This window comes from Rhododendron vialii, chromosome 5a (genome assembly GCF_030253575.1).
Source record: "Rhododendron vialii isolate Sample 1 chromosome 5a, ASM3025357v1".
Classification (NCBI taxonomy): domain Eukaryota; kingdom Viridiplantae; phylum Streptophyta; class Magnoliopsida; order Ericales; family Ericaceae; genus Rhododendron; species Rhododendron vialii.
Window position 1 is genome coordinate 11,712,367 of NC_080561.1, and position 23,530 is coordinate 11,735,896.

General features: G+C 37.0%; 2 protein-coding genes across 3 annotated transcripts; one reads left to right on the forward strand and one right to left on the reverse strand.

The window, feature by feature from the left end:
* The first annotated feature begins 960 nt into the window (after positions 1-960).
* On the forward strand, positions 961-5,311 carry LOC131327974 (LIM domain-containing protein WLIM1-like). 2 transcript variants are annotated; one of them, XM_058361092.1, is made up of 5 exons: positions 961-1,437; positions 3,619-3,715; positions 3,831-3,874; positions 4,053-4,142; positions 4,820-5,311. In XM_058361092.1, the coding sequence occupies exons 1-5, from the start codon at positions 1,303-1,305 to the stop codon at positions 5,036-5,038; spliced, it is 585 nt and encodes a 194-aa protein (XP_058217075.1). In that variant the 5' UTR covers positions 961-1,302; the 3' UTR covers positions 5,039-5,311. The 2 variants fall into 2 exon arrangements, with proteins under 2 accessions (XP_058217075.1, XP_058217074.1); XM_058361091.1 differs by having other exon boundaries at positions 1,053-1,437; positions 4,038-4,142.
* A 4,349-nt stretch (positions 5,312-9,660) lies between these two features.
* LOC131327975 (cysteine-rich and transmembrane domain-containing protein WIH2-like) lies at positions 9,661-12,761 on the reverse strand. Its single transcript, XM_058361093.1, has 3 exons — positions 12,445-12,761; positions 12,091-12,265; positions 9,661-9,963 (listed from the first exon to the last, which is right to left on the reverse strand). Exons 1-3 carry the CDS (start codon positions 12,494-12,496, stop codon positions 9,918-9,920), a joined length of 273 nt encoding a protein of 90 aa, XP_058217076.1. The 5' UTR covers positions 12,497-12,761; the 3' UTR covers positions 9,661-9,917.
* Positions 12,762-23,530: the final 10,769 nt, after the last annotated feature.

The following is a 23,530-nucleotide window of genomic DNA, read 5'->3' on the forward strand; positions in this document are numbered from 1 at the left end:
CCGAGTGAGGGGCACATGGGGTCACGTGCCCCCACTCATCTTCACCGACTATTTCGTACAGAATTCTTGGATTCACCTCAGTTCCCATGTAAATGACCGTAGTTGTTCATTTTTTTAGAGAATAATCTTCAAGCCCTGTCTAAAAAATATTAGCTCAATCGGATACCACTAAGTGGTTGATTCATTCGTTCAACTTTCAATTCAGATTTTAGGACTCCAAATTCTAAATCAAAACATGAATGAATAATCAAGCACTATTTATCGGTGTCTGATACAATTAATTTTTTTCAAGGAATGCTAAGAATTTATTCTTTACAAAATGAACTTCTTCGAGTATTTGTGTGCAAGGGACTCGATGTGAATCCACAAATTGCATTTGTACACTTTGGTCTTGAAATTTGTATGATGGATTATCAATAGAAAAATAGATGATGAACACCTGATAAGTAATTTTTTGAACGCATATAGTCAAGGTGCACAAATTTGCTCAAATAACTAGTTATTAAAAAATAAATGTACTTTCAATATTGGTATTTTATCATGAATACTAAGATTATTTTGGATTGATTGTGCTTAATTATAACTCATATTTTACAGTTACAAATAGTTGGTGCTCCAGCTGTGTCAAATTCCTAGGTCTTCCACTGGGGCTAAATTGATGTAGATGATAAAGAGTCCCGCCATGGGTACCGACAGCGTGTGGGTCACTTTTGGATTCCATACAGATAATCCAAACAGTTCATTAATTTTAAAATAATTTTTCAAGTAGCCCTGCAACACATTAACAAAAGTAGAATTTTATCAATTACTTACACATGTTCAATTGAGCTAATTTTCTTTTCCAAAAACACTAAAACATTACGTACTATTTTAAAATGTCTTTTAAAATTAATTAACAATTCGAATTATTTATATAAAACTCCAAAGTGGAACCCATTGCCACTGGCACTCGCCTAGTCAGTACCCCTAGCATTTTCGGATGAAAGTAGCAGTAGGGATGGAGTTGCTTCAATTTCGGTCAAAATGATGGCAAGGAATCCATTACCACCAATGGCTTTAGGCATCTGGAATATGTTGCCCGCAATTCACTGCAACCCACAAGCCTCTCTCCCTGCTTCTCATATCCTTCTCCTCTGCCTTTCTTCCTCACTCTTGTTACCGAGAGGGGAGGAGGTAGCCGCAGAGGGAAGGTGAAAACGTAGGAGGGAGAGGGAGAGGAAAAATATTTGGGTTTTTCTTCCTACTCTCTCTCTGTCTCTTGATCTCGATCTTTCAAAATTTGGGTTTTCGTAAGGTTCCCAAATGGCATTCGTGGGAACGACCCAAAAGTGCAAGGCCTGTGACAAGACTGTGTATCTAGTTGATCGATTGGCGGCGGATAACCGCATTTACCATAAGGCTTGCTTCCGATGCCACCACTGCAGCAGCACCCTCAAGGTTACCCACCTCTCTCCCTCTCTCTCTCTCTCTGAACCATTTCGATGCATGTGGGACTCACACATATTGGACGGTATATATGGATGTGCAGTCTGTATCAGAGGAGTATTTTTAGGGTGCGTTTTTGGTAAATTAATTGGACTATAAAGCCAATGTTTTCACGGATTTATAGGGAGATCATTCTTCTTATATACAACAGTCAAACAAAAATGACAGGGATAGAATACTCTACCTAAACACCAACCACACCTGTAGTGCCCGCTTACGTGGCACTGCATGATTGGTGGTTGCAAAGTTGTTTCAAAGTGATTGTTTTCCCATTACCAATCATGCAGTGCCACGTAGGCGGGTATGGTTGGTGTTGTGGTGGAGTGTTGTGTCGATAGCATCATTGTCAATTAAAATATAATTTAGCAAAAACAACTTGACTATTGCCATTAGTCTATAGTCTAATTAGTTTAGCGAAAACACATCATCTTCCTGGCACACACGCTAGCTGCAAGGGCTGATATACGACCCCAATAAATAGAGTAGTAGTGGAATGTTTTGAGAACTTAACGGGTTTTTATGTTTATCAAGCCAGTGGTGGACTCAGAATTTTTATCGCAGGGACCAAATTACATGTATTCATATATTAACAACAAAATATTTCCGTTATACAATAATAACACAATTTTGAGGGGATCTTTCTTCATAATTTTTACAAACAAAACTTAAAATGTAGTAGAAATAATGGGATAATTGAGAGGTTTGCGGTACCTGTGCCCCCGCTTGCAACCCCCTTGGTCCGCCTCTGTATGAAGCGGCGGGCGATCTGCTTTAATCGAGCAAATTTTGAATAGTTTGAATTCCAAATTTCGATAAGTTAAGGAACTGATTACTAGTACTTCTTAAAACTTGGTTTGAAAGCTTAACTAGCTTTAAAACATATGTCCAAGCAAGTAACAAATCGATTAAGAAGGAAATTTTCACGAGCTAACCCGACTCGAAGTGGCTAGTTTTCCTCTCCTTATTGAGATCAGTCCTATTTTGGTACTTGGACACTACATTGTGATCCTAATAATAGATCTTTCATGCAGAAAAATTTATTCCATGATCAGATTCACAAGCGTTTTATGGGAAACTTGTTTCTATTGAGAAACAAGATTTGCTTATTTTTTGCTTTGTGTCATGCCCAAGCCTTGTGCTTGATTCTCTTTCATTCCTGGAATGCGGATCGTTCTCGTACGTGAATGTAACCGTGTGGTCTCGGGTATGAGAGACGTAGGCTTGTGTAGATTAGATTACATGCAATGTGGTAATAGAGCAATTCAGAAAGGCAGCTTCCTTCTGTCCTGGACTTCTTGATGATAACAGAAGGTAAGGCAGTCAGTAAGGCCTGCCATCTCTACTTCCGGGTCACTCTATAACTGAGAGCTTGTAGTTGGGGATTTACCAGATCTCTAAGATAGAGTCTATCCGACGTATCACCCGTAATTGGGAGTTCAAATGAGGCCTCAACGTAGATGCTGGAATTGGATGGGAAACGTCCATTTGCCGATGACATCCAATAAAATAACAGCAATGCTACGAACATAAATGTTTAGACACAGATCCTTGTACCTAAAAAAAAAATTAGATGTTTAGACATAGACCCGGGTGGTTCGATAGTCCACACGACGCGCATGGGATTCACATACGTCGGACTGCCGGCTGTGGATGCATCTTTGTCTGAATCTGTGCCCAGGCAACATAGAGTGTTTGTTGGTAAAATTAATGATCTCAGGACACATTCAGGAGCACTGTCTGCACCTTTTAAAATATTGTCCGTCGAAACTCCTTTTCCCGATTGTCTTCCAACATGTGCTTTCCAATGTCCGGTACCACTGGATGTACCTAGTTTTCCCAGTATCCAAAACATTCAAATCAATATTAATTGTACGATTACAGAATAAACCATGAACTCCATAAAAGTAGTAGTTAGAGAAAGGAACTAGTTCACATATTACTCTAACCGTAAAAGCCTATGAACCTGTATTAGCAATAAAGAAGTTTTAAAGAAGAAGAGAGAAGATTTCCGCGTTCAGGAGCATTCCACCATTCCTTCGTTGTGAATCTTTTTGAAACCAACTAATTACCTGACAAAAGATTTTCAACTTATCATGCAATACTAATATATATGCTGATTTTTCCTATTTGCAGCTAGGAAACTTCAACTCTTTCGAGGGAGTCCTTTACTGCAGGCCTCACTTTGATCAGCTCTTCAAGAGAACTGGGAGTCTGGACAAGAGTTTTGAAGGTATCACCAAATTCGTAAACTTAGACGAACATATTTAGTTTGATTACGATGAACAAACATTGTTATCTTCTCTCAAGTCCTCAAGCTGCTTTTCCTTTTCTCCAACACTTGTCAGGAACACCGAAGATCTTGAAACCAGAAAAGCCCGTTGATAATGAGGTACTTCCATTAGAATCTAATTCACGCTATTTTACTAGAAAAAACTGATTTATTGCAGATAAATTTCTTTACTGCTTGTTATGTAACTTGAAAATTCTGTACTTTTGGGTTCGAGACAGTTTTCTGGCTCTAGCAATCACTCAGTATAGCGTGATGATTTTAGTTTAATTTAATGCAGAATGCTGCAGCCAACAAGGTCTCCAATGCGTTCGGTGGTACCAGGGACAAGTGTGCGGGGTGTAGCAAGACAGTTTATCCAATTGAGAAGGTAACACGCTCCAAATTATGTACAGTTTTATTCTTTGAACATAAGGAAAAAAAAAAACTAAACATTGGAATTACGATTACATTTTGTTCTTGTTATGAGGAACATAAAATCAACATCTAAGGGGATGGGGAAAGGGACCGCCGTGGGAACTCAAGTCCCCGACTTTGTTGAGCGGCCAAGGATAGAGCGACTGTGTGGCAATGCCCCAAGGACCCCGCTACAATTAAACTTTTACCCTATCATCACCAAACACGAATTGGTTATCAAATAGGAAAAGGCAACGATGCAAGCTCTAGGCAATTGACCTCACTACCCAAAACTACAGGCTCCTCACTTGCATGTTTTTAAGAAACCACTGTCGCCATTTGAATTGTATGTTCCTTGCGATTCCCGGTGATGTTATGTCATAGCCTAGCTCGATGAAGCAAATGTTGTGCCTTGCCTCACCTAGCCGGGACCCGTGGGACAAAGACACTCATGAGGGACCTCTTTAACCACTGAGCTACGCTTATACATCTGTCATGAAATATTTGTAACAAATCCTTTGGGCAACTTATCCTAATACAAAAAGTTGATAATCGACGGGGAAATTGTGAAGTCTTTTTTTCCCATTGATGTGCTTGATAGGTCCTTGTAATTATGGTATCTCAAGTATACTGTGTTGATGTGCTTGATAGGTCTCAGTGAATGGAACTGCATACCACAGGAGCTGTTTCAAGTGCACATATGGAGGTTGTACCATAAGCCCATCCAACTACATTGCACATGAGGGAAGACTCTACTGCAAGCACCACCACATCCAACTGGTCAAGGTGAAAGGCAATTACAGCCAGCTTGAGGGCGACCTCGAGAATGAAACCGTGCCTGCTTCCATGGAAATTGCTGCTGAATCTTGATCGTTGCTTGAACAAAATTTTCCTCTCCCTCTCTCTGTCTTCTGTGGGGAGATGGGACTTATTGATGCTTCCATATATTTGTGTTCTTGACTTTGTTTTTGGAAGTTTGGAGAACTTGTGTGATTCTGAAATATTTGTGCAGTGTGTGGATGTTGTATTTGTTGTTTTTCTTTTACTTTTTTTGGGTAATTCTTTATATTGGCATTTTATTTGTTTGATTGGGCTGTTTCTAGCTATTCAAATACAGTGCTGCACAAGTACAGATTCCAAATCTATACCCGAGCGTGTATAGGCCCGGCCCTGAGTTTTACGGGGCCATAGGCGATCAACCAATTTGGGGCCCTTCACATTAAGAAATGCTATATTTTCAAAAGATACAAATCATCGCAAATATAAAACTTGCAAATACTTATATGTCGAGGTCACAAAAATTACTTAACATTACAATAACTAATGCCCATAGCCATACCTAGAATCAAAAGAGGATTCCGAGAGGCAAGAAAGCAATCCAACAAGGCGATATCGAATCAAAATATCAAATTTAAATGGTAGATTTATTCTTTGCCGTAAAAACCGGTTCTTGCATGTTGTATCAAGTTTTTACCTCTTCAAGTGCTAAAAGTATTTTGGGGGTTTGCTTTGATTTGGAATTTGAGGGTTAGGGCCACAACTCACAAGAAGGAGATGAAATTTTGGGGTGAGAGAAGTCGATTGGGTTTGTTTCTATGTAAAATTCTTTCATTTTTTTCTTTTAAGAGTAAGAGTTCAGAAATTGGCCAAATTGGGCTTACAAAAACAATTGGGCCCTTAGTTTTTGTATTTTTTGAATGGCTTCACTCAGTTAAGTTAGTTTTGGGTACAAATGTTGGTCCTAAAGACTCCTAGTATACTATGTTAACCTATAATAGTGAGGGGCCCTAATATTTGGGCTTTTTGGGGAGGCCCTAGGCCACCGCCTTGTGGACCTAGGCCTAGGGCCGGCCCTGCGTGTGTAAAATATTTTGTTTAAGACTCATGTCGAATCTCACAAAGATAATTGGAGCTTTTTCATTTTGTTGACAATATTTTTGTTTTAAGCCTCGTAGAAAATCAACTCAACCGAAATTAAGCAACTAAGGTCTTTGGATGACGACATTATGAGCTTCAAGTTAACTGTGTACTTGGTCTTCTAAACCTAACTTAGAGAGTATATGTCTACATGACACAGCCAAGCTAAAATAAGTAGTAAAATCTATGCAGGCTTTTTGAAAACACCCTTGGAAAAAATAGAAGATTCTTTATTTTCACTTTTACTAACGATGACAAATTAGTCAAAACTTTACGTGAGATTGTTTGATAACTTAAATTCAGCACTTAATACTGAATAGATTAAGTAATAAATAATTAAATGGGTTTGATAATCATATTTAATAATGGTTAAAAGATTAAGTGCCTCTTAAAATTAGACTAAAAAGTTAAATTTTTTTGGCTGAATTCATAAAAACTTGCATTCAACCATTTCCTCCTCCACCACTAACCTCCATGCCGTCGCCACTATCACTGCCGTCGCCACCATCACTGCTACCACCGCCGCCACCACAATCACCACTCCACCATTGCCACCATAATCACCAACACCACACCATCACTCCATCACCGCCACCACAATCACCATTCACCTCTACCACCACCACAATCACCATTCACCTCCACCACCACCACAATCACCACTGCCACCACAATCACAAGCACCACGCCAACACTCCACCACCACCACCACCATCACTTCACCACCACCACTATCACTGTTGCCGCCGCCGCCACCACCACCCCCACAGTCACCACCACCACTCCGCCTTTGTCACTATGATCACCATTCCACCACCACCACTACAATACACACTCACTACCAATCCCGCGATCATTCCACCACCACCACTACAACTACCACTTCACTGCCCCCATAATCACCACGCCACCACCACAATCAGCACTTTATCGCTGTTGCCACAATCACCACTCCACCACTACGACAAATGCATTGTAACCATTAGTAAAATTAAAAGAGAATATGATCAAAAAATAATAATTAAAAGAGAATCACTATAACTAATAGAACGAAAATTATTTCAATTTTTTTTTCTTTCAATGCTTATATTTTTATCAAACCGCTTTTCTGCTTAAAAAATTCAGCATTAAGCTATCAGTACTTAAGTTTTCAATTTCAATTTTCAGATTTATCAAACAATACCGTAGTCTAATTTTGAAGTATGCAATCTCATCGCTCCACATTTACCAAGTAATTATTGAACACTTGTATTAGAGCATCCACAGTGGTATAATCAAAATTAAAATGTTGTTAAGTTTAGCAACATTTGTTCAAAAAAAAGCTCACAGTGGAATAATCGTATTTAGCAACCTCTTAGCAACTCTTCAAATTTTAACCATTGGATAATCAAAATTAACAATTTTTGCCAATAATCAAATTTAGTTGTCCCTACATTTCCTCAATCAAGTACACCATCATAACACAAAAACATTCTCTCTTTTCCATTTTCAACATATTTCTAAGAAAAATACTTTTTAAAAGAAGTTTCTATTTTTTTGCAAAAACTATTTTTTTATTAAAACTGTTTTTCCCAAAACTTTTTTTTTTTTTTTTGCAAAAACTGTTTTTTATTGAAATTTTTTTTTTCAAAAACTGTTCTTTTAAAAAAAATTCAAAAACTATTCTTTTATTCGAAAACTGTTTTTTTTTTAAAACTTTTTCACGAAAACTTTTTTTTTAAATCAAAGTTTTCAAAAAACTATTTTCTCTTTTTCTAATAATCTATTTTTATTAGTTTGAAACCTATTTTAAAAAAATTATTTTCTATGTTCAAAATTTTTAGATTTTTATAAATTGAAAAGGTGATGTGACAAATTTTGGTTATTCAAATTTGATTGTACCATTGTGGACCTTTACATTGCTAACCTTAGCAACCCCTTAAATGCATAACTAAAAGATGATATTGCAACTTTTGATTATTGACTTTTGATTATTCCATTGTGGATGCTCTTAGACCCTCAAGCAGCCAAGCTCAATGCCATAACCTTTGGACGACATGAAATATTTACTTGATTGCATTTCCCCTCAAAATATTTTAGAGGTCAAATAGACAAATGCATGTAACCAATACTATATACGGGAAAGTCTACAGTACATACCATTTAAAATGGTGTATTATATGCACCTATTTTATGGTTCATTCATAACATTTTAGCGTGTTTCGTAACTTTTGTTCTAGAATTCATAACTTTTCAGTAGTACAATTTGTAACATTTTCATTATGATTCATAACATTTTGGTGTATTTCGTAACCTTTATTCGATTCATAACTTTTTAACAATACGATTCGTAATATTTTCTCTATAATTCATAACATTTTAGGGGTGCATATAATACACACTCAAATAAGAAGTGTGTATTGTAGTCTTTCCCCTACTTTTATGGAAAATTTGCAACGAAAGTACTTACATATGAACTACTCCAAATTAACACAATACATTTCAATGGTCCTCGTGGACCGGAGTAGACATTTAGTTCACCCTGTGGTAAAGGAGTGATTATACGGTGGTTTTGGAACAAGATTATGCTGCATTACATAGCAGTGTCCCATAATCATTTCGTGTGGCAAAGGCAGTGTCACATAGCGGTTGACCGGGCATAACAACCCTCTCCTAGACGTGAACATAGGAATTCCAGACCCGTGGTGGGCCTTGAAAGGGACCAAAGAATCATAGCAACTACTGTCTCACCAAATGCCAGTGGACCACAGCCGGACTTCGAAGGAGGACCAAATTTGAAAAAGTATCATTAATATGACTCGAATCTGTGACCTCCTGGACACCCAAACCCGTGACTTGACTCGAACCAGTGGCTTCTTTGGTTGAGACACCGAAAAGGTGACATAATGCTTCCTGAGGTGTATTCCAACATAGTACTTGAAAATGACTTTATTTGGTCCTTTAAACGGTGTATAGTCCCGCACTGTAAAGCACCAAATGGACCAATCTACAACAGCAAGCACTATAAAACGTATATGGAGGAATCTTCTTATCCTTGAAGTTGAGGATGACCTTAGATTTGTGGAAGGAAAACAACAGCAAAGGGGAAAGGTAGGAAAGAGGAATAAGCAGAAGCCAAGTGGTTGGATTAGAAAAATGAGAAAGTCTATGAATAGGTAGTTGGCAACAAACCCTTTTTTGTCTCTTATAGTCACAACCACAACGCATTTTTTCATAACTTTTGAGTCAACTTATGTGCACCTCGACTAATTCAGAAAGTTCAATCCACTGCCCACTTGTAGAAAGCCAATTAAAGCCGGAGCAAAATTCTGTATGAACTGGCCTCAATGAAGTTGAGAACACCTGAGAGATTTATGTGCAAGTAATTCCATTTCGCTTTCCTTTTCCCTTCTCATATCCAAGATCCAAACACAGCCTTCTTTCCAAAAGAGAACTAACAGTGACAACCACTCAAGAAAAGAGCCTCGTGAGGAAAGTATTCACACAAGGAATGATTCCTCTCTCCATCCTTATATAACCAACGGATTTAACAAGAAGCAACCCTCAAGAAAGCACAATTTAAGCATAAATTCCAATGATAAGAAGCTGTCAAACGCCTTTCCATATAACAAATGTGAATCTCCCACGATATACATTTCTAATGAAATGAAACCAGACAACTTTTTAAATCCGAAGCAGAAATCCATAAACAATCATATGACATATTCCGAAGTTAGAAAGTCCAATTATTTAATTGACGCGAAACACAAACAGGTAAGAGACCCTGTGATGCCCGATTAGATGACTTGATTTTTGGGTGCCACTGAATCAACCAAACATCTCTGCAGACACATTAGAAGCATGCATCAAGGAGGCAGCAACAGCAAAGAGCAGCCAAGCTGCACAAAAAATTCACAGTTTCGGAAGCGAATTAGAACCGTACCAAATAAATGAACCCATTATTTTAATTATGGGCATATTCTATTCCAGCACAGCATAAATCGCACCAAAGCATATTCATTTAATAAGTACCCATTGTGCAAAGGTGAACCAATCATCATCTTCAAGTTAATTTAAAAAGAGTCCTCTGGCCCAACGGTCTTAGATACGATAAGTGGGGGAATATTTGAACTGAAAAAGGACAGTTCCTTGACTACTACGTATCTTTGGGTCTATTTTTGTATTCCTCGGAAACCCACCCACATCACCATTAACATTCGCTGTCCGCTAATGGCTAAAACATGTTTGCACACGCTTAACCATGTTTCATAGTTGGGAAAATGAGAAACGTGGATATGCAAAAACAAACTAAAGAAAGATGATGGAGAGTTGACCAAAGGATGCAATTTGAGAGGTCCCAAATTGTAAGCAGCATGTATGCTCCATGTCCAAGTTGCAACTAATACAATTTTCTTATAGCACCTCCCACTGTTAAATTAGGGTTTTTTAGGAAAAAACAACATCCCACTCGTAGCAAAATCCAACAGAGGAAACAAACTAGTACAAAACCCTAGTTTTAACATTTTTAAGGATTGATTAATTGAAACATATCGTGATCCACAATAACAAGCCTTTTACCCGACCAATTTTCACTACAATTCATCTCTCAGACTTTTATAAAGATTGAAGGACTCACCAGGAATATACCCAATCCTGACTTATCAAATTGACAGCTATTGGCCTGTTCAAGCTGATTTCAACAAGACTTGTAATCTTGACAATTCACAAAGGACTCCTGCTCCTTACTGCATATATCTACATCCTATGCTATATAGGCCAGATAAATACCTAAGCATAGGCTTCATCAATGAATAGTTCAAGGATACATGATATCAGCATAATGCTCATATTTCTTACCGTGTTTATTAATTTATAGGTATAATCGTAAAAATGGTGTTTACACAGCCTTTGACACAGGTGAAATGGAGAAAATTTATTCATGTCACCGACCACAATTCATTTTATATAAAAGGCTTACTATGGTTTGGTTTAGGTAAATATTGAGTTTACAATATGCAATAGACTTTTGATACATAATATATAAAATTTATTAATTTATAGTTACAACCGTAAAATAGTGTTTACATAGCCTTTGACACAGCTGTATGGAGAAAAACTATACATGGAGGCTAGAGCTGACTACGATTCATTAGTATACAAGGCTTAGTTTGGTTTGGTTTGGTTTAGGTATATATAGAGTTTACAATATGAAATAGACCTTTGATACATAATAAATACAGTTTTATGCACGGCTATACGGTAAAGCTCAAATATCTACATATGCATGTAAAATGTCCGACCACTCAAGTCAAGACAAAAATCTCACACCCTTACCCAAGAGTTCGACATCGGATACGAGTATTCCATAGTTCATACTATTAAAAGGGTCCATATGAAATAGCCCATATCAATACCTACTTAGAAACTTGTTTTGCGAAAACCCCAATGAGAACACCGCCAACCTCTTTTGATTTTTTTATTTATTTATGAAATAATGTCCATATTTGACGTCTCTATAGTTAGTTACTTCTTTGAAAAACATGGAATCAAATACCCTTTGGAGGCAGGATCCTCTGTGCCGAAAACCCTGTACCCCTATGCCGAGGGGTTTTTTCGGCCGTTAAATTTAAAACGTAAAAAAAAATATCACAATCCAATGGCCGAAAAACAGCATTCGGGACAGAGGAGATCGGATCCCATCCTTTGGCATTCCAATATTTTGACAAGAAAAAGTTATATGCATTCACAGGCCGTTAGAATGACAGAAAACCCCCCAAAGAATCACCAGAGGGTAGGGCATTTATGGAATCATAACACCAAAAGGCAAACTATTCCACGGTCCAACAACCGAGTGAGTTGTCAACCGGTCAACTTGGGGAAGCAACCTACGTCGTAAGATCTGACTGATATCAATCCCATCCACAAGATCAACATGCATACACCACACACATACATACGTATATGATTAGAGAGAGAGAGAGAGAGAGAGAGAGAGAGAGAGAGAGAGAGAGAGAGAGAGAGCATACCAGCCTTCAAGGCAACCACTGCTGCCGCTTTGATGTTGTTGAGGGGGAGGCGCGGCGTACTGAGGGGCATATTGGGGAGGGTAACCCTGCTGCGGAGGGTACCCCTGGGGATACCCTTGTGGAGGGTACCCTGGAGGAGGGTAAGCGTCCTTCGGATACCCCTCTGGTGGATAACCTAACACCCAAAACAAAACAATACAAAAAATAAGAAAAAACATCAAATCAACAACAAACAATGAAAAGGAAAAAGAACCCATAAATCTACCAGATCCGATCCACCCACAACACAAAATTCTCGTTAGGTATCATTAACAGAAAAGGAAAAACAAGGGAAATCAAGATTAGGGTGTGTACCTTGAGGTGGGGGGACACCGACGGGGGGTTGTTGCTGGTTGTAGTAACTCATGGTTTTTGGGGTTAATGGAGGAGAATTTAGGAAAGGGGATTTGATGAGATGATGGGAGAGAGAGAGAGAGAGAGAGGTGTTTAGATTTTAAATAGTGCGAGGGGGCTGTCTATGACTATGAGAATAATAAGAAGATAGGAACGGGGGTGGGGGATTGTTTATATGCGAAAAAGTTGGGGTAAGATATGTATAATTAACTTCACCTCTACACGGCTACACCCAATAACCGTACGGGCAAAAAGGTAAAATACCAAAGCCACAACACACCCACGTACAAAATTTCCAGCAGTTATCGAATCTGCAGCAGTAGTTGAGAGTTTAGTTTAGTTTAGTTTTGGTAGTGGGTGGAGAGAGAAATAGAGTAATGATTGAAGATAGGAGTAATGATTGAAGAGAGATAGAGAGAGATGAGAAAGTAATAATTAAAAAAATAGGGTAATGATTGGAGAAAAAAATAGAGTAATGATTGAAAACAAAACTAAAACTAAAACTAAACCACAAAACGAACAAAGACTCTTTCAGCTGTTCAATTGCGAAACCTTCTTGCATCATCTTCAACGCAATGTGAGATTCCATCCATGTAAAAGTGTTCTGTTCCAAGGTAGTAGTACAAATGCAGCAAACCTAGTTTTTGCTCTCTCTCTCTCTCTCTCTCTCTCTCTCTCTCTCTCTCTCTCTCTCTCTGCGTTTACTTTTTGGTTATTCCGTCCAGCCAAAAATAAAAACTCCATCCACATTTTATTAGTTTTTGCTTAGAGTTTCCTAATTCCAGAATATTTTCAGTTACCCTTTTCCTGTTTAGGTTTCCTAATTTTTTGGTTTAGTTTTCCACTCCTTCTTTCCATCAGTTTTTGAAGTCTGACAAAATTAAGATACCACACTCTCCCTAACAAAATGTGGTTGAGAATCAGAATTTAGGTTTGAGTTCAAAAATTAGTGGTCTGGGATGAATTCAACAAAGTTGCGAAAATTGAAGGGTTTAGCACATTTACAATTAATTGCTTCTCTGTTCTTCTTTTTTTCCATCAATACCCCCTACAATTAAAAATGTACGTACATAATTTCATACCATGGCAGCAAAATAGACCCATTACGTGAAGTGAAAAAATAAACTGTCGATACGCAGGGAGATTTATTAGAGTTTTTTCCCCCCTTTTCCTTCACATCTGTTTAATAAGTCATGCTAAAAACTAATATACCAACACCTACTAACATTGATCATACCACGTTTGTCTACATTTTTTCCGCGAGAAATCAAACCATAATGCACTGTTTGTCTATTTAATTGTCGATTATCTGTCACAATAGGTTAATATTAGAGGCCGGGACATACATAATGCGTGTGCAAGTCAAAATTTGATGAAAAATGGCAAAATTCGATCAAAAAATGCACAAACTTCTATACGCATCGCGTGTGCCCTGGCCTCTAATGTATAATTAATTAGTTAGAATAATAACGCGGTGAATTATTATTTTAGGCAGCTGAAAATGCCAGAAATCATTTTTGTGATGGCTCCTCGTTGAATAGTTATTTTCCCCTGCTACATCTTGACTTTTTAACCCATCTTTGCAGATACTTTTCAACCCCATATGGAATATACTTTTGTAATTAGGTCTATTTTGGCTTCATCATCCTGGAAGATTTTTTAATTTTGTCTTCATTTAATTTTTTGCATGTATTAGTTTTTTGTCAAATTTTTTTTTGGATAATTGGTTTGTCTCACAACAAGAGGATTCTAAAAACAATTTATTATGTCTACACTTTAAATGCGAAAAGGATTTGAATATAGAAAAAAATTCCTCAAATATTATTAAGCTAAAATAAAATATAATAATACATATAATTTGGACTTCCCGCTAACTACAAATTCAGCGTTTGCTGCGGAGCAAAAGAATTCCAACATGACGTACACGTAGAACTCATACACGTCAATACACATATCAAACAGACGTCCAAATCTGTGTCTTGACATTTGTCCCCAAAATATTTTTGTTTGGTTATTCGCTGTTCTCTTTTTCTTTTCTTTTTTTTTTATTCCCTTTGTTTATGGTTGTTATATTTGATGAATTTGACTCCTATCGTCACTGTCGGCTTTGGGCTAAGGCCCTGGAGGCGTGTGCCTTAAGTCCCTCAAAAATATCAAAAAAATAGGTCCCCATTTATTTTTAGGACTTAGTATATATGTGTTATTTTAGGGACCAATTTTAAACCCAATAAGACATTTTATAATTAAGCCCCAATGACCCAGAAAAATGAAACACGGAATGCAAGAAAAAACAAAAGAAAAAAAACAAAAAGAAGTAGTAAAAGGTCACGGGATCGCTAAAAATCTCTGGGGCTCTTCAAAATTATCCAGTATGGTGGATGTATGGATGCATCTTTTTGCCCTCTTAAACGCTACTGCTCCTGTACTTCTCATTACAAACAAATACTATATCCGAATCAAAATTATTCAGTGTGATTGACTTTTTATTTGATTTTTGTTTACAATTATTAAGGGCATCACTTTCGAAGACCGTCTTAAGCCCCCAAAATCTCAGAGCCGGCCCTGCCTATCGTGGTGCTATATTGACTTATCGGTCCCACTCCATGTGGACGAAAAATTGTTTCATGTTTCTTTTTTATCACTGTACCTATTTGGATGAGGTATTGTGAAGAGGGATTGTGATATCTCTTTTTAGTCCGTAGGTCCAGCCTTAAGATTTTTTTTTTTTTTATCCGCCCTTAAGATCTTATTTGAATAGTAAAATAGAGGGGGTATTAGCTAAGCCCGAGATTATATTTTATCCCCTAATACCCCCGGAGGGGAGATTATTTATGGGGAGGTTCTGGGGTGTTATAACGTAATACCCCATTCTCTTCTATTTCAACTACAAAATAACTTTATCCCCCCATTTTATCACTCATCCAAATCAAGTACTATTTAATCTCCCGTCACATCAATGTGGGCCTACCATTCTTATATAATTTCATCTACTATCTTATCCTTTTATAATTAATACCCTCATCCTTATCTCGCATCCAAATAGTGTATAGTGAATTTTGACACATGATAATTAGCATGTCATCGTGTCGACTTGACCGCACACAATATTTCAGTATCTCATGCATTTTTTTGGAACCCGGGATGGTGTTGGACTGAACGTGCTAGGCCCCAAAATGATGTGGTCTGCTAAGGGGAAGATTATTAGTGTTGCGAGGGCCCCGTTTGATGGGAAAGAAATGGGCTGATTTTGTTAGTTTTTGCGGAGCCCATTACTGTTTCTTTAAAGATGATTCAAACCGTAAATTATTTTTAAAATATTTTTTATGGGTTCTTGAAAAAAATTATGTTCAATCAGATATTGGTAAGGGCTGCTTCAGAATTCGTAGGGTGACTTTACGAATTTTGAAACACGCTACGAATTCTGATACAAACCTTACCGATATTGAATTAAAACGGTCCTAAGAATTCTACTTCTGCCACCAGGAGCTGTTAGGCAGAATATTCTGGTGATAGCTTTCGTGTTTGTGCCTTGTGGAGTCTTGTTCCTTTACCTAAATTCAGGGCAAATCCCAACTCACATTTCTTAGCTTCGAAGGCAATAAAAATGCAGAATTGGGGTATGATGTTGTACAGTGGTGTGCGCAACATCGTACTGTGCACATTCGAGCCATCAGATCGTATATCCGACAGCTCGGATCTTATCTCGACAATGAACGGCTCTCGATTGTTGGTTCCCGAGATGAGGTCTGAGCTGTCGGATGCACAATCCAATGACTCAGAGGTGCATACTGCACAACATCAACCCGAAGTCCAAAAATGCATCTTTGCTCCCCCTGCGGTTGTTCTGACCTTTTCTACCAAAAAAATAGTACTCCGTATTTGCAACAATTAATTTTGGGCTTATCTATTAGTAGTTTGGTTCCTACAAAATGAGACCAGTTTCAAAATCGTCCTCAGAGTTTTCCCCGTTTCGATTAAATACTTGCTTTTGAAACCATGTGTCAATGTGGTCACTGCTCTCTTAGTGACTGATTTGGCTGATGTGTCTAACGGAAAATGGGAAGGAAATGTTGTGGTGCCACTTGGCGCCACTTTGCCAATTAAAAGAGAAAAATCAAGGTCATAACACACCGAAGCCGCATGCCCACCCATTTAAACCAAAGACCCAAAGTAGTAGCATTATTGAGAGAGAAGTAGCACTACACATTTATACTATATTCACGTGAGGTCCACCTCGGATTCCATAAAAATATAAAAAAAGTACTCATAAATTTTAAAATAATTTTTAGGGGGCCTTATAATCAAAATTTATGGGCATTTTTTTTTTGTATATTTTTGGGATCCGGGATGAACCCCATCTATTTATCTATCAATATCCTAAAGGAATGTAGTTGGACCGCCCTAAGCCTCCAAACCCCCGATCCTTAATTCCTAGATTTTTCACTTTCTTTAAAAACAAAAAAACCCCCACGATCTTATTTGTCTCACACTTCCTATATTATCCAAATTAAAAAAAAAAAAACCCCTATGATCTTTTGTTTTTCCATTTAAAAAAAAACAAAAACAACTGCCCTAGCCCCCTTCACTCCTCCAATTCGGCTGAAAACAGCCACCCCACGTCCACAAGTAAACTACTAATCGCCCCCCCCCCCCCCCCTACAAAATCAAGGTTGAAAGTTGGAAAAAAATTAATCGCACCATTGGTTGAAAGTTGCAACAGTTGACCAGTTTGAAGTTGGAAAAAAATTAATTGCACCATTGGTTGAAAGTCCTTCTGAACTCACATCATTTTTTTCAGATCAACAGGACCCTGCATTGATAGCGTTGGTTGAAAGTTGGACCTGCAACATTTTTCAATGTTATCCGTTGCAAAATCGACACTAGCGCCTATATATTCAGTTGCCTGTATATTTACTTATGTATGTCTTGACCTATATATATGTCTTGACCGATATAAAGTAAATTTAAGTGAATTCAACATACCTAATTTATTTGAAAACTCAAATCTAGAAGTTTCAAAAAATGAAGGACAAAAAAAAAAAAAACAAAAAGATAATATATTGGGCCCAAAAAAATTATTTAATATTTCATATTCAATATTAGACTTATTTGATAGATTTCGTTGAGCATATTTCAAATATATAAAATTTATTTAAAAAAAATACGTGATTTCAACATTTTCAGACAGTTTATATATTAAAATATATGATTAAAAAATTAAGTATTCCAAATTTCAATCTGTTTGAACAGGTGAAAATATTTTATTGTTCTGATCATTTTATCCTAAATGGTCATAATTAAATTTTGACTCTAAGACTCTCATTTTTTAACCCTAAGAGATATTTGATTCTACGACTTTCTTAGAGTTAATCAACGAGAGCTCCATATTCAAAATTTAATTATGACCATTTAGGATAAAATGATCAGAAAACTAAAATTTTTTCACTGATTCAAACGGATTGAAATTTAGAACACTTAATTTTTCAAACTCTTTATACATTTTAAACTACCACAAAAATATAGTTTTTCTGTTTTATATTATTTTACCATCAATATTAGGCTCGTTTGATAGGTTTCGTTGAGTAGATTTTAAAAATATATAATTTATTTTAAAAAAATAGGTAAAAAAAAATTATTAGCATTTATAATTTTATAAAAAAATAAAATAAGAGCGAGAAAATGCGAGAAGAAAGAGAAAGAGAGCATGGTAAAACGGGAAAATCTGATGGGCCGGTGTCAGACCCCCCTGACACGGGGGCAATTAACAGCTCTCGTTCACAACCGCTCTCTCTCTCTCTCTCTCCCCATTCCTCAACCGCCACCACCCCACGCCTCTCTCCCACAACTGCCATCCCGCCCCCCGTTCTTGACAGAACCGTCCCACCTCCCGCCCTTGACAGAAAGGTAGGACTACTTCTCCTTCACTCTTTACTCTCTCTTTTTTGTATTTCCCCATCTAAAATCCTCTCTTTCATCTATTGTTTTTCAGAGGTGAGGTTCAGAGGAGGCGAGGAGTCAATTGTTGATTACGAGCCTTCAGGGGTTTCTTGAATTCAACCAAGTAAGTTGATTTCCTCTGTGTTTTTTTACCCTTATTAAAATGTTCAGAGGCGACTGGAGTAGTTGGATTCTATTTTTTTGCCATGAACCTTGGCGAAAATGGGGCCTAACTGCCTATATTTTAGGCTGTTTTTCAACTAAAATCTCAAATCTGTTAGTAAGAATTGAATTCACATTGAAGTCAAATCCCTTATTCTGATAAGGTTTTCAAGATAGCTGAAAACTCCTCTGTTAAGTCGTTAAATACAAACATAACCGGAAAAAAAATCAAAATAATGCCATATAGGAATATTATATGATTCTGGAAGTCGATATGATAAGGTGTATGTGGGGGAGCTAAGTTATATGGGAATTGGAATCTAATCTCTTCCTACTTATTGCCTATATATATACATGCAGTATTTGGATTCTATTTTTTTGCCATTTAAAGTCTCCCTTTTTCTCTTTGTTCACAAAGAAATGCCTATCCTCTTTGCTTATTGTAGGTCATAGAGACAACTTGAATAAATTGACCCTAGCTATCGCATGAAGTTTAAAAAAAAAACTTTGGTTACAATTGACTGTCTTTTTCGTGCTCGACAGAATGCTTCACTCATCCTTTATGTGCGAATTCATTTGGCAGGTTTAAGGTTTTGACAATTGAAAGCAATTCGGATCTCGCACCGCTCAGGGGTTTCTTGAATTCAGCCAAGTAAGTTGATAATTAATTAACCACATCAACGCACTGCATTTAACAAAACAACAGTGCATCATGTCAGCCCATTAGTTGCAAGGAAAACCAGTTTGTGAACAAGAGGGATAATTCTATTACCAAACTCACCAGTACGGCAGTCCCAAACTCTCATAGGATTGTCCTTATTCACAGTTTCTGTTTGTAGGAAATATAAGAATAGGAATAATCAAGGGGTCATGGTCCATTGTGCATTTCCAAAGAGGGTTTCACTGTCTTTTTCTTGCTCGACAGAATGCTTTACTCATCTTTTATGTGCGAATTCATTTGAGAAATTCACCAACAATCAAATGGCGAAAAAGACAGTGAAACCCCTTTTGGAAATGCATGAAAAAGAAAAATACAACTACTAGAATGAAAAGAAAAATCATCGTTATGAATCAATTTAGTTTCAGTGTCTTTCTCTTTCATCTTTTTCGGTGTGAATTGGTTTTGCCTGTGCATTTTCTTAGATATATCCTTCATTAATGACACCAGGGCTATTACCAATTTGCTCATTGCTCCCATTTTTACTTCCAGAAGCACTCCCATTCAAACTGTAATTAGCAGCATTGCCTTCAATTGGCGTGTTTATCACATTGGATGGCCCACACTGTGGATCTGCTTTAACCATTGTCCTCAAAGACAAATCATCGTGGTTTGGTTGCTGCTTTTGTTCCTGCTTCATATTGTGAACATGATGGTGATGGTGGTGGTAATGATGATGGTGGTGTTGACCTTGGACATGGCCATTTGGAATTGGTTGGAATGCAGAGCTTGGATGGGTATTGACTCCAGAATTGGACATTGGCTGATCATTAAAAGTTGATGGCTTCGTAAAAGCATTGTTAGTAGTACGGCCCATGTCGTCGTTGTTGCTACTGCCATGGGAACGGCGATTAGGGGTGCCATCTGAATTAGAATGTAGGTTTGATTCTGTTTTTGCTGCTTCTGAGCTATTATCAACTGGAGAACAGTTGCCCACATTCCCTGCTGGAGCCTGATTAGCAGTTATAGTTGTATACCTGCATAGTAATGAGACTCAAATGATTTGTTCTTACTACCAAATGGTAAAATGTGTAAGCTATTTGAAAATAATCTTCTGTGCAAAACAATGTCGTTATGAACCTTTTTCTTTTTCATGCATGATTGCTACCGGTAATTGTGTTTTATGTTCACATGCTACCATTATATTTTTTCATAAACCAGCGTTCAACCGGTTCTATGCACGGGCAAAATTAACCCGTTCTAGTGTTGTGCTTGTTCGAACCTACTTTTATTAATTGTCCCGTGCATCGAATAGGCACAACACAAGAACGGGTTAGTTTTGCCCGTGCATAGAACGGGTTGAACGCTAGTGTGAATGTAGTGTAAATGTGTAGTGCGTAGGGTTTTTGTTTTTGAAACCAAAGACCCATGCCTGCATGCCCACGGAATTAAGATCCAAAACCCACCACAATAGAAACCAAAGATAATTGCCCTTATTAACCAAACAACAAACTGCTCAAAACCAGAAAAATTCCCAAAATTTGATCCCGATTGATAATTTTGCACAACAAATTTTTAGACTGTTTTTTTGCCCATAGTTTGTGGCAACTGAGCGTAATGTATTTGAGGGGCTAGGACAAATTTTCGAATTTGAAAATGGGGAATTTAGAAGCCGGCCCCGAAAAGTAGGTTTGGATTTAATTTAGTCTTGACAAAAATATTTCTTTTTTTATTTCAATCATTTTTCTTGACTTTTCATGCATTTTTACTATTTTACCTATTCTTCTTGGGGAATTTTTAGGTTGGCCCCAAAAAGTAGGTTCGGACTTAATTTAGTCCTGACAAAAATATTCCTTCTTTATTTCAGTCATTTTTCTTGACTTTTTATGTATTTTTACTATTTTGCCCATTCTTCTTAACTTTTTGTATACATGTCCATTTTTAGTAAAATTTATATTTTTAGAATTAACTCCTGACCCATATTATTTCGGACAAAAATACCCCTGGCTATGTGAACTGTCAATTCTCATAGCCAGTTAACATAATATTTCGAATAAAAATATTCCTGCCAATTCACATAACCCGTGTTAACATATTATTTTGGACAAAAATACCTCTGAACTATAGCTATGATAACTAAGGCTATGAGAGCAATATTTTTTGAATCAATTTCTGAATTATATTATTTCAGACAAAAATACCCTTGGTTATGTGAATTGACTATGAGAACTGCCAAGTCTCATAGTCAGTTCTATGAGAACTCCCAATTTTCATAGTCAGTTCTATAAGAATTGGTTATGAGAACTGACTGTTCTCATAGAAAAATACGCAGTTCTCATTGAAAAATACACAGTTCTCATAGACAATTCTTATGAACAACACACAATTCTCATAGAAAATACACATACGAACAAAAATTGAATAAAAACAGAAAGGTAATCAAAATCAAATATAGTTATAAATGTTCTCACCACAATGTCTTAAAAAAGTAATCAAAGTAAAGAAGTAATAGTTCACATAGGAAATAAATTGATTTAGAATTGAATTTTTAACTGCCAAGTCTCATAATTAGTTCTATGAGAATTATGAGAACTACTCAGTTCTCATAGAGAATTGACTATGTGAACTACCAATTCTCATAGTTAGTTATATGAGAACTGTCAATTTTCAGAGTCAGTTCTATGAGAATTGGTTATGAGAAGTGACTGTTCTGGTTATGTGAACTGTCAATTCTCATAATCAGTTCTATGAGAATTAGTTATGAGAAGTGACTGTTTTCATAGAGAATTAGCTTTGTAAATTGGTTATGAGAACTGTACTATGTGAACTAAAAATACATAGTTCACATAGTTTTACCGCATACTAAAATACACTGTTCTCGTAAAAAATATATAGTTCTCTTAGAAAATACACAGTTCTAATAGATAGTTCTTATGGACAATACACAGTTCTCATAAAAAATACGCAGTTCTCATAGAAAAATACAAAATTCTCATGAACAACACATAGTTCCAATAGAAAAATATACAGTTCTCATAAAAAGTACACACACGAATAAAAATTGAACAAAAATAAAAAAGTAATCAAAATCAATGTTCTGAGAACTGGATTATATGAACTGAAAAATACATAGTTCACATAATTTTACTACACACTAAAATACACAGTTCTCATAAAAAATATATAGTTCTCATAGAAAATATACGGTTCTAATATAGTTATCAATGTTCTCACGGCCAGATCAAAATCAAATATAGTTATCAATGTTCTCATGGCCAGATCTTATGTGGAATACTTCTTAACAATTACAGAAAATACAAAAGTTTATTTACAAAATTGAAAATGTTTGTACCTTTCCCGTTCTTCTCCAACTGGAGCATTCAACCACCTAAAAATAAAAGGTCTAGAAGCAATATTATGACAGAGAAGAGTGATTACCACAAACTTTAGCGATCAATTTTTATTGTTATTGATCCATTCTTAATTTGTGTCCCGCCAACAGCCTTTCTCTAAGGGACATCGATCACCATCACTGTGTCAATCGATTGCCACCGCCGTCGATCGGCCGTGGCCGGTCATCCTGAGTACTCCACTGCCCATCGCCTCCACCCCTTTTGTGTCGATCTGTCACGATGTCGCCGCCTCCGTTGTTTGTTCTGTCAGGCGTTTTGAACGGCGTAGGTGCTTTTCGACTGCCTACGGCAATGGAGATCGATGATGGATGAACAACCTCTATGCCGGCTCCACCTCTATCAACGCCGTCGTCAAAGACAGCGGCCTCAAACTTGTCCAAGTCTTCGACAACGGCCATGGACGGCGGCTCGCCTCGCTCAGAACAGTATCAACAAGGAAGAGATGATGGACGTGGAAATGAGAGAGAGAGAGAGAGAGAGAGAGAGAGGAGGAATGGCGAGATGAAGTTGACGATGCGGAATAAAAAGGGTAAAAAAGTCATTAGATAACATATCCGAGCCTAAGCAGGTTTGGAAATAATATTCAGGGTTGGGATTAAACTGAGCCTAAAAACAAGGACCAGCCTCTAGTTTACTAATTCTTCTTAACTTTTTGTGTACATGTCCATTTTTAGTAAAATTTACATTTTTAGAATCAATTCCTGACACATATTATTTTGGATAAAAATACCCTTGGCTATATGAACTGGCTATAAGAACTGCCAATTCTCATAGTCAGTTAACATAATTTTTCGGACAAAAATATCTCTATCAGTTCACATAGACCGAGTTAACATATTATTTTGGGTAAAAATATCCTGGAACTATAGCTATGAAA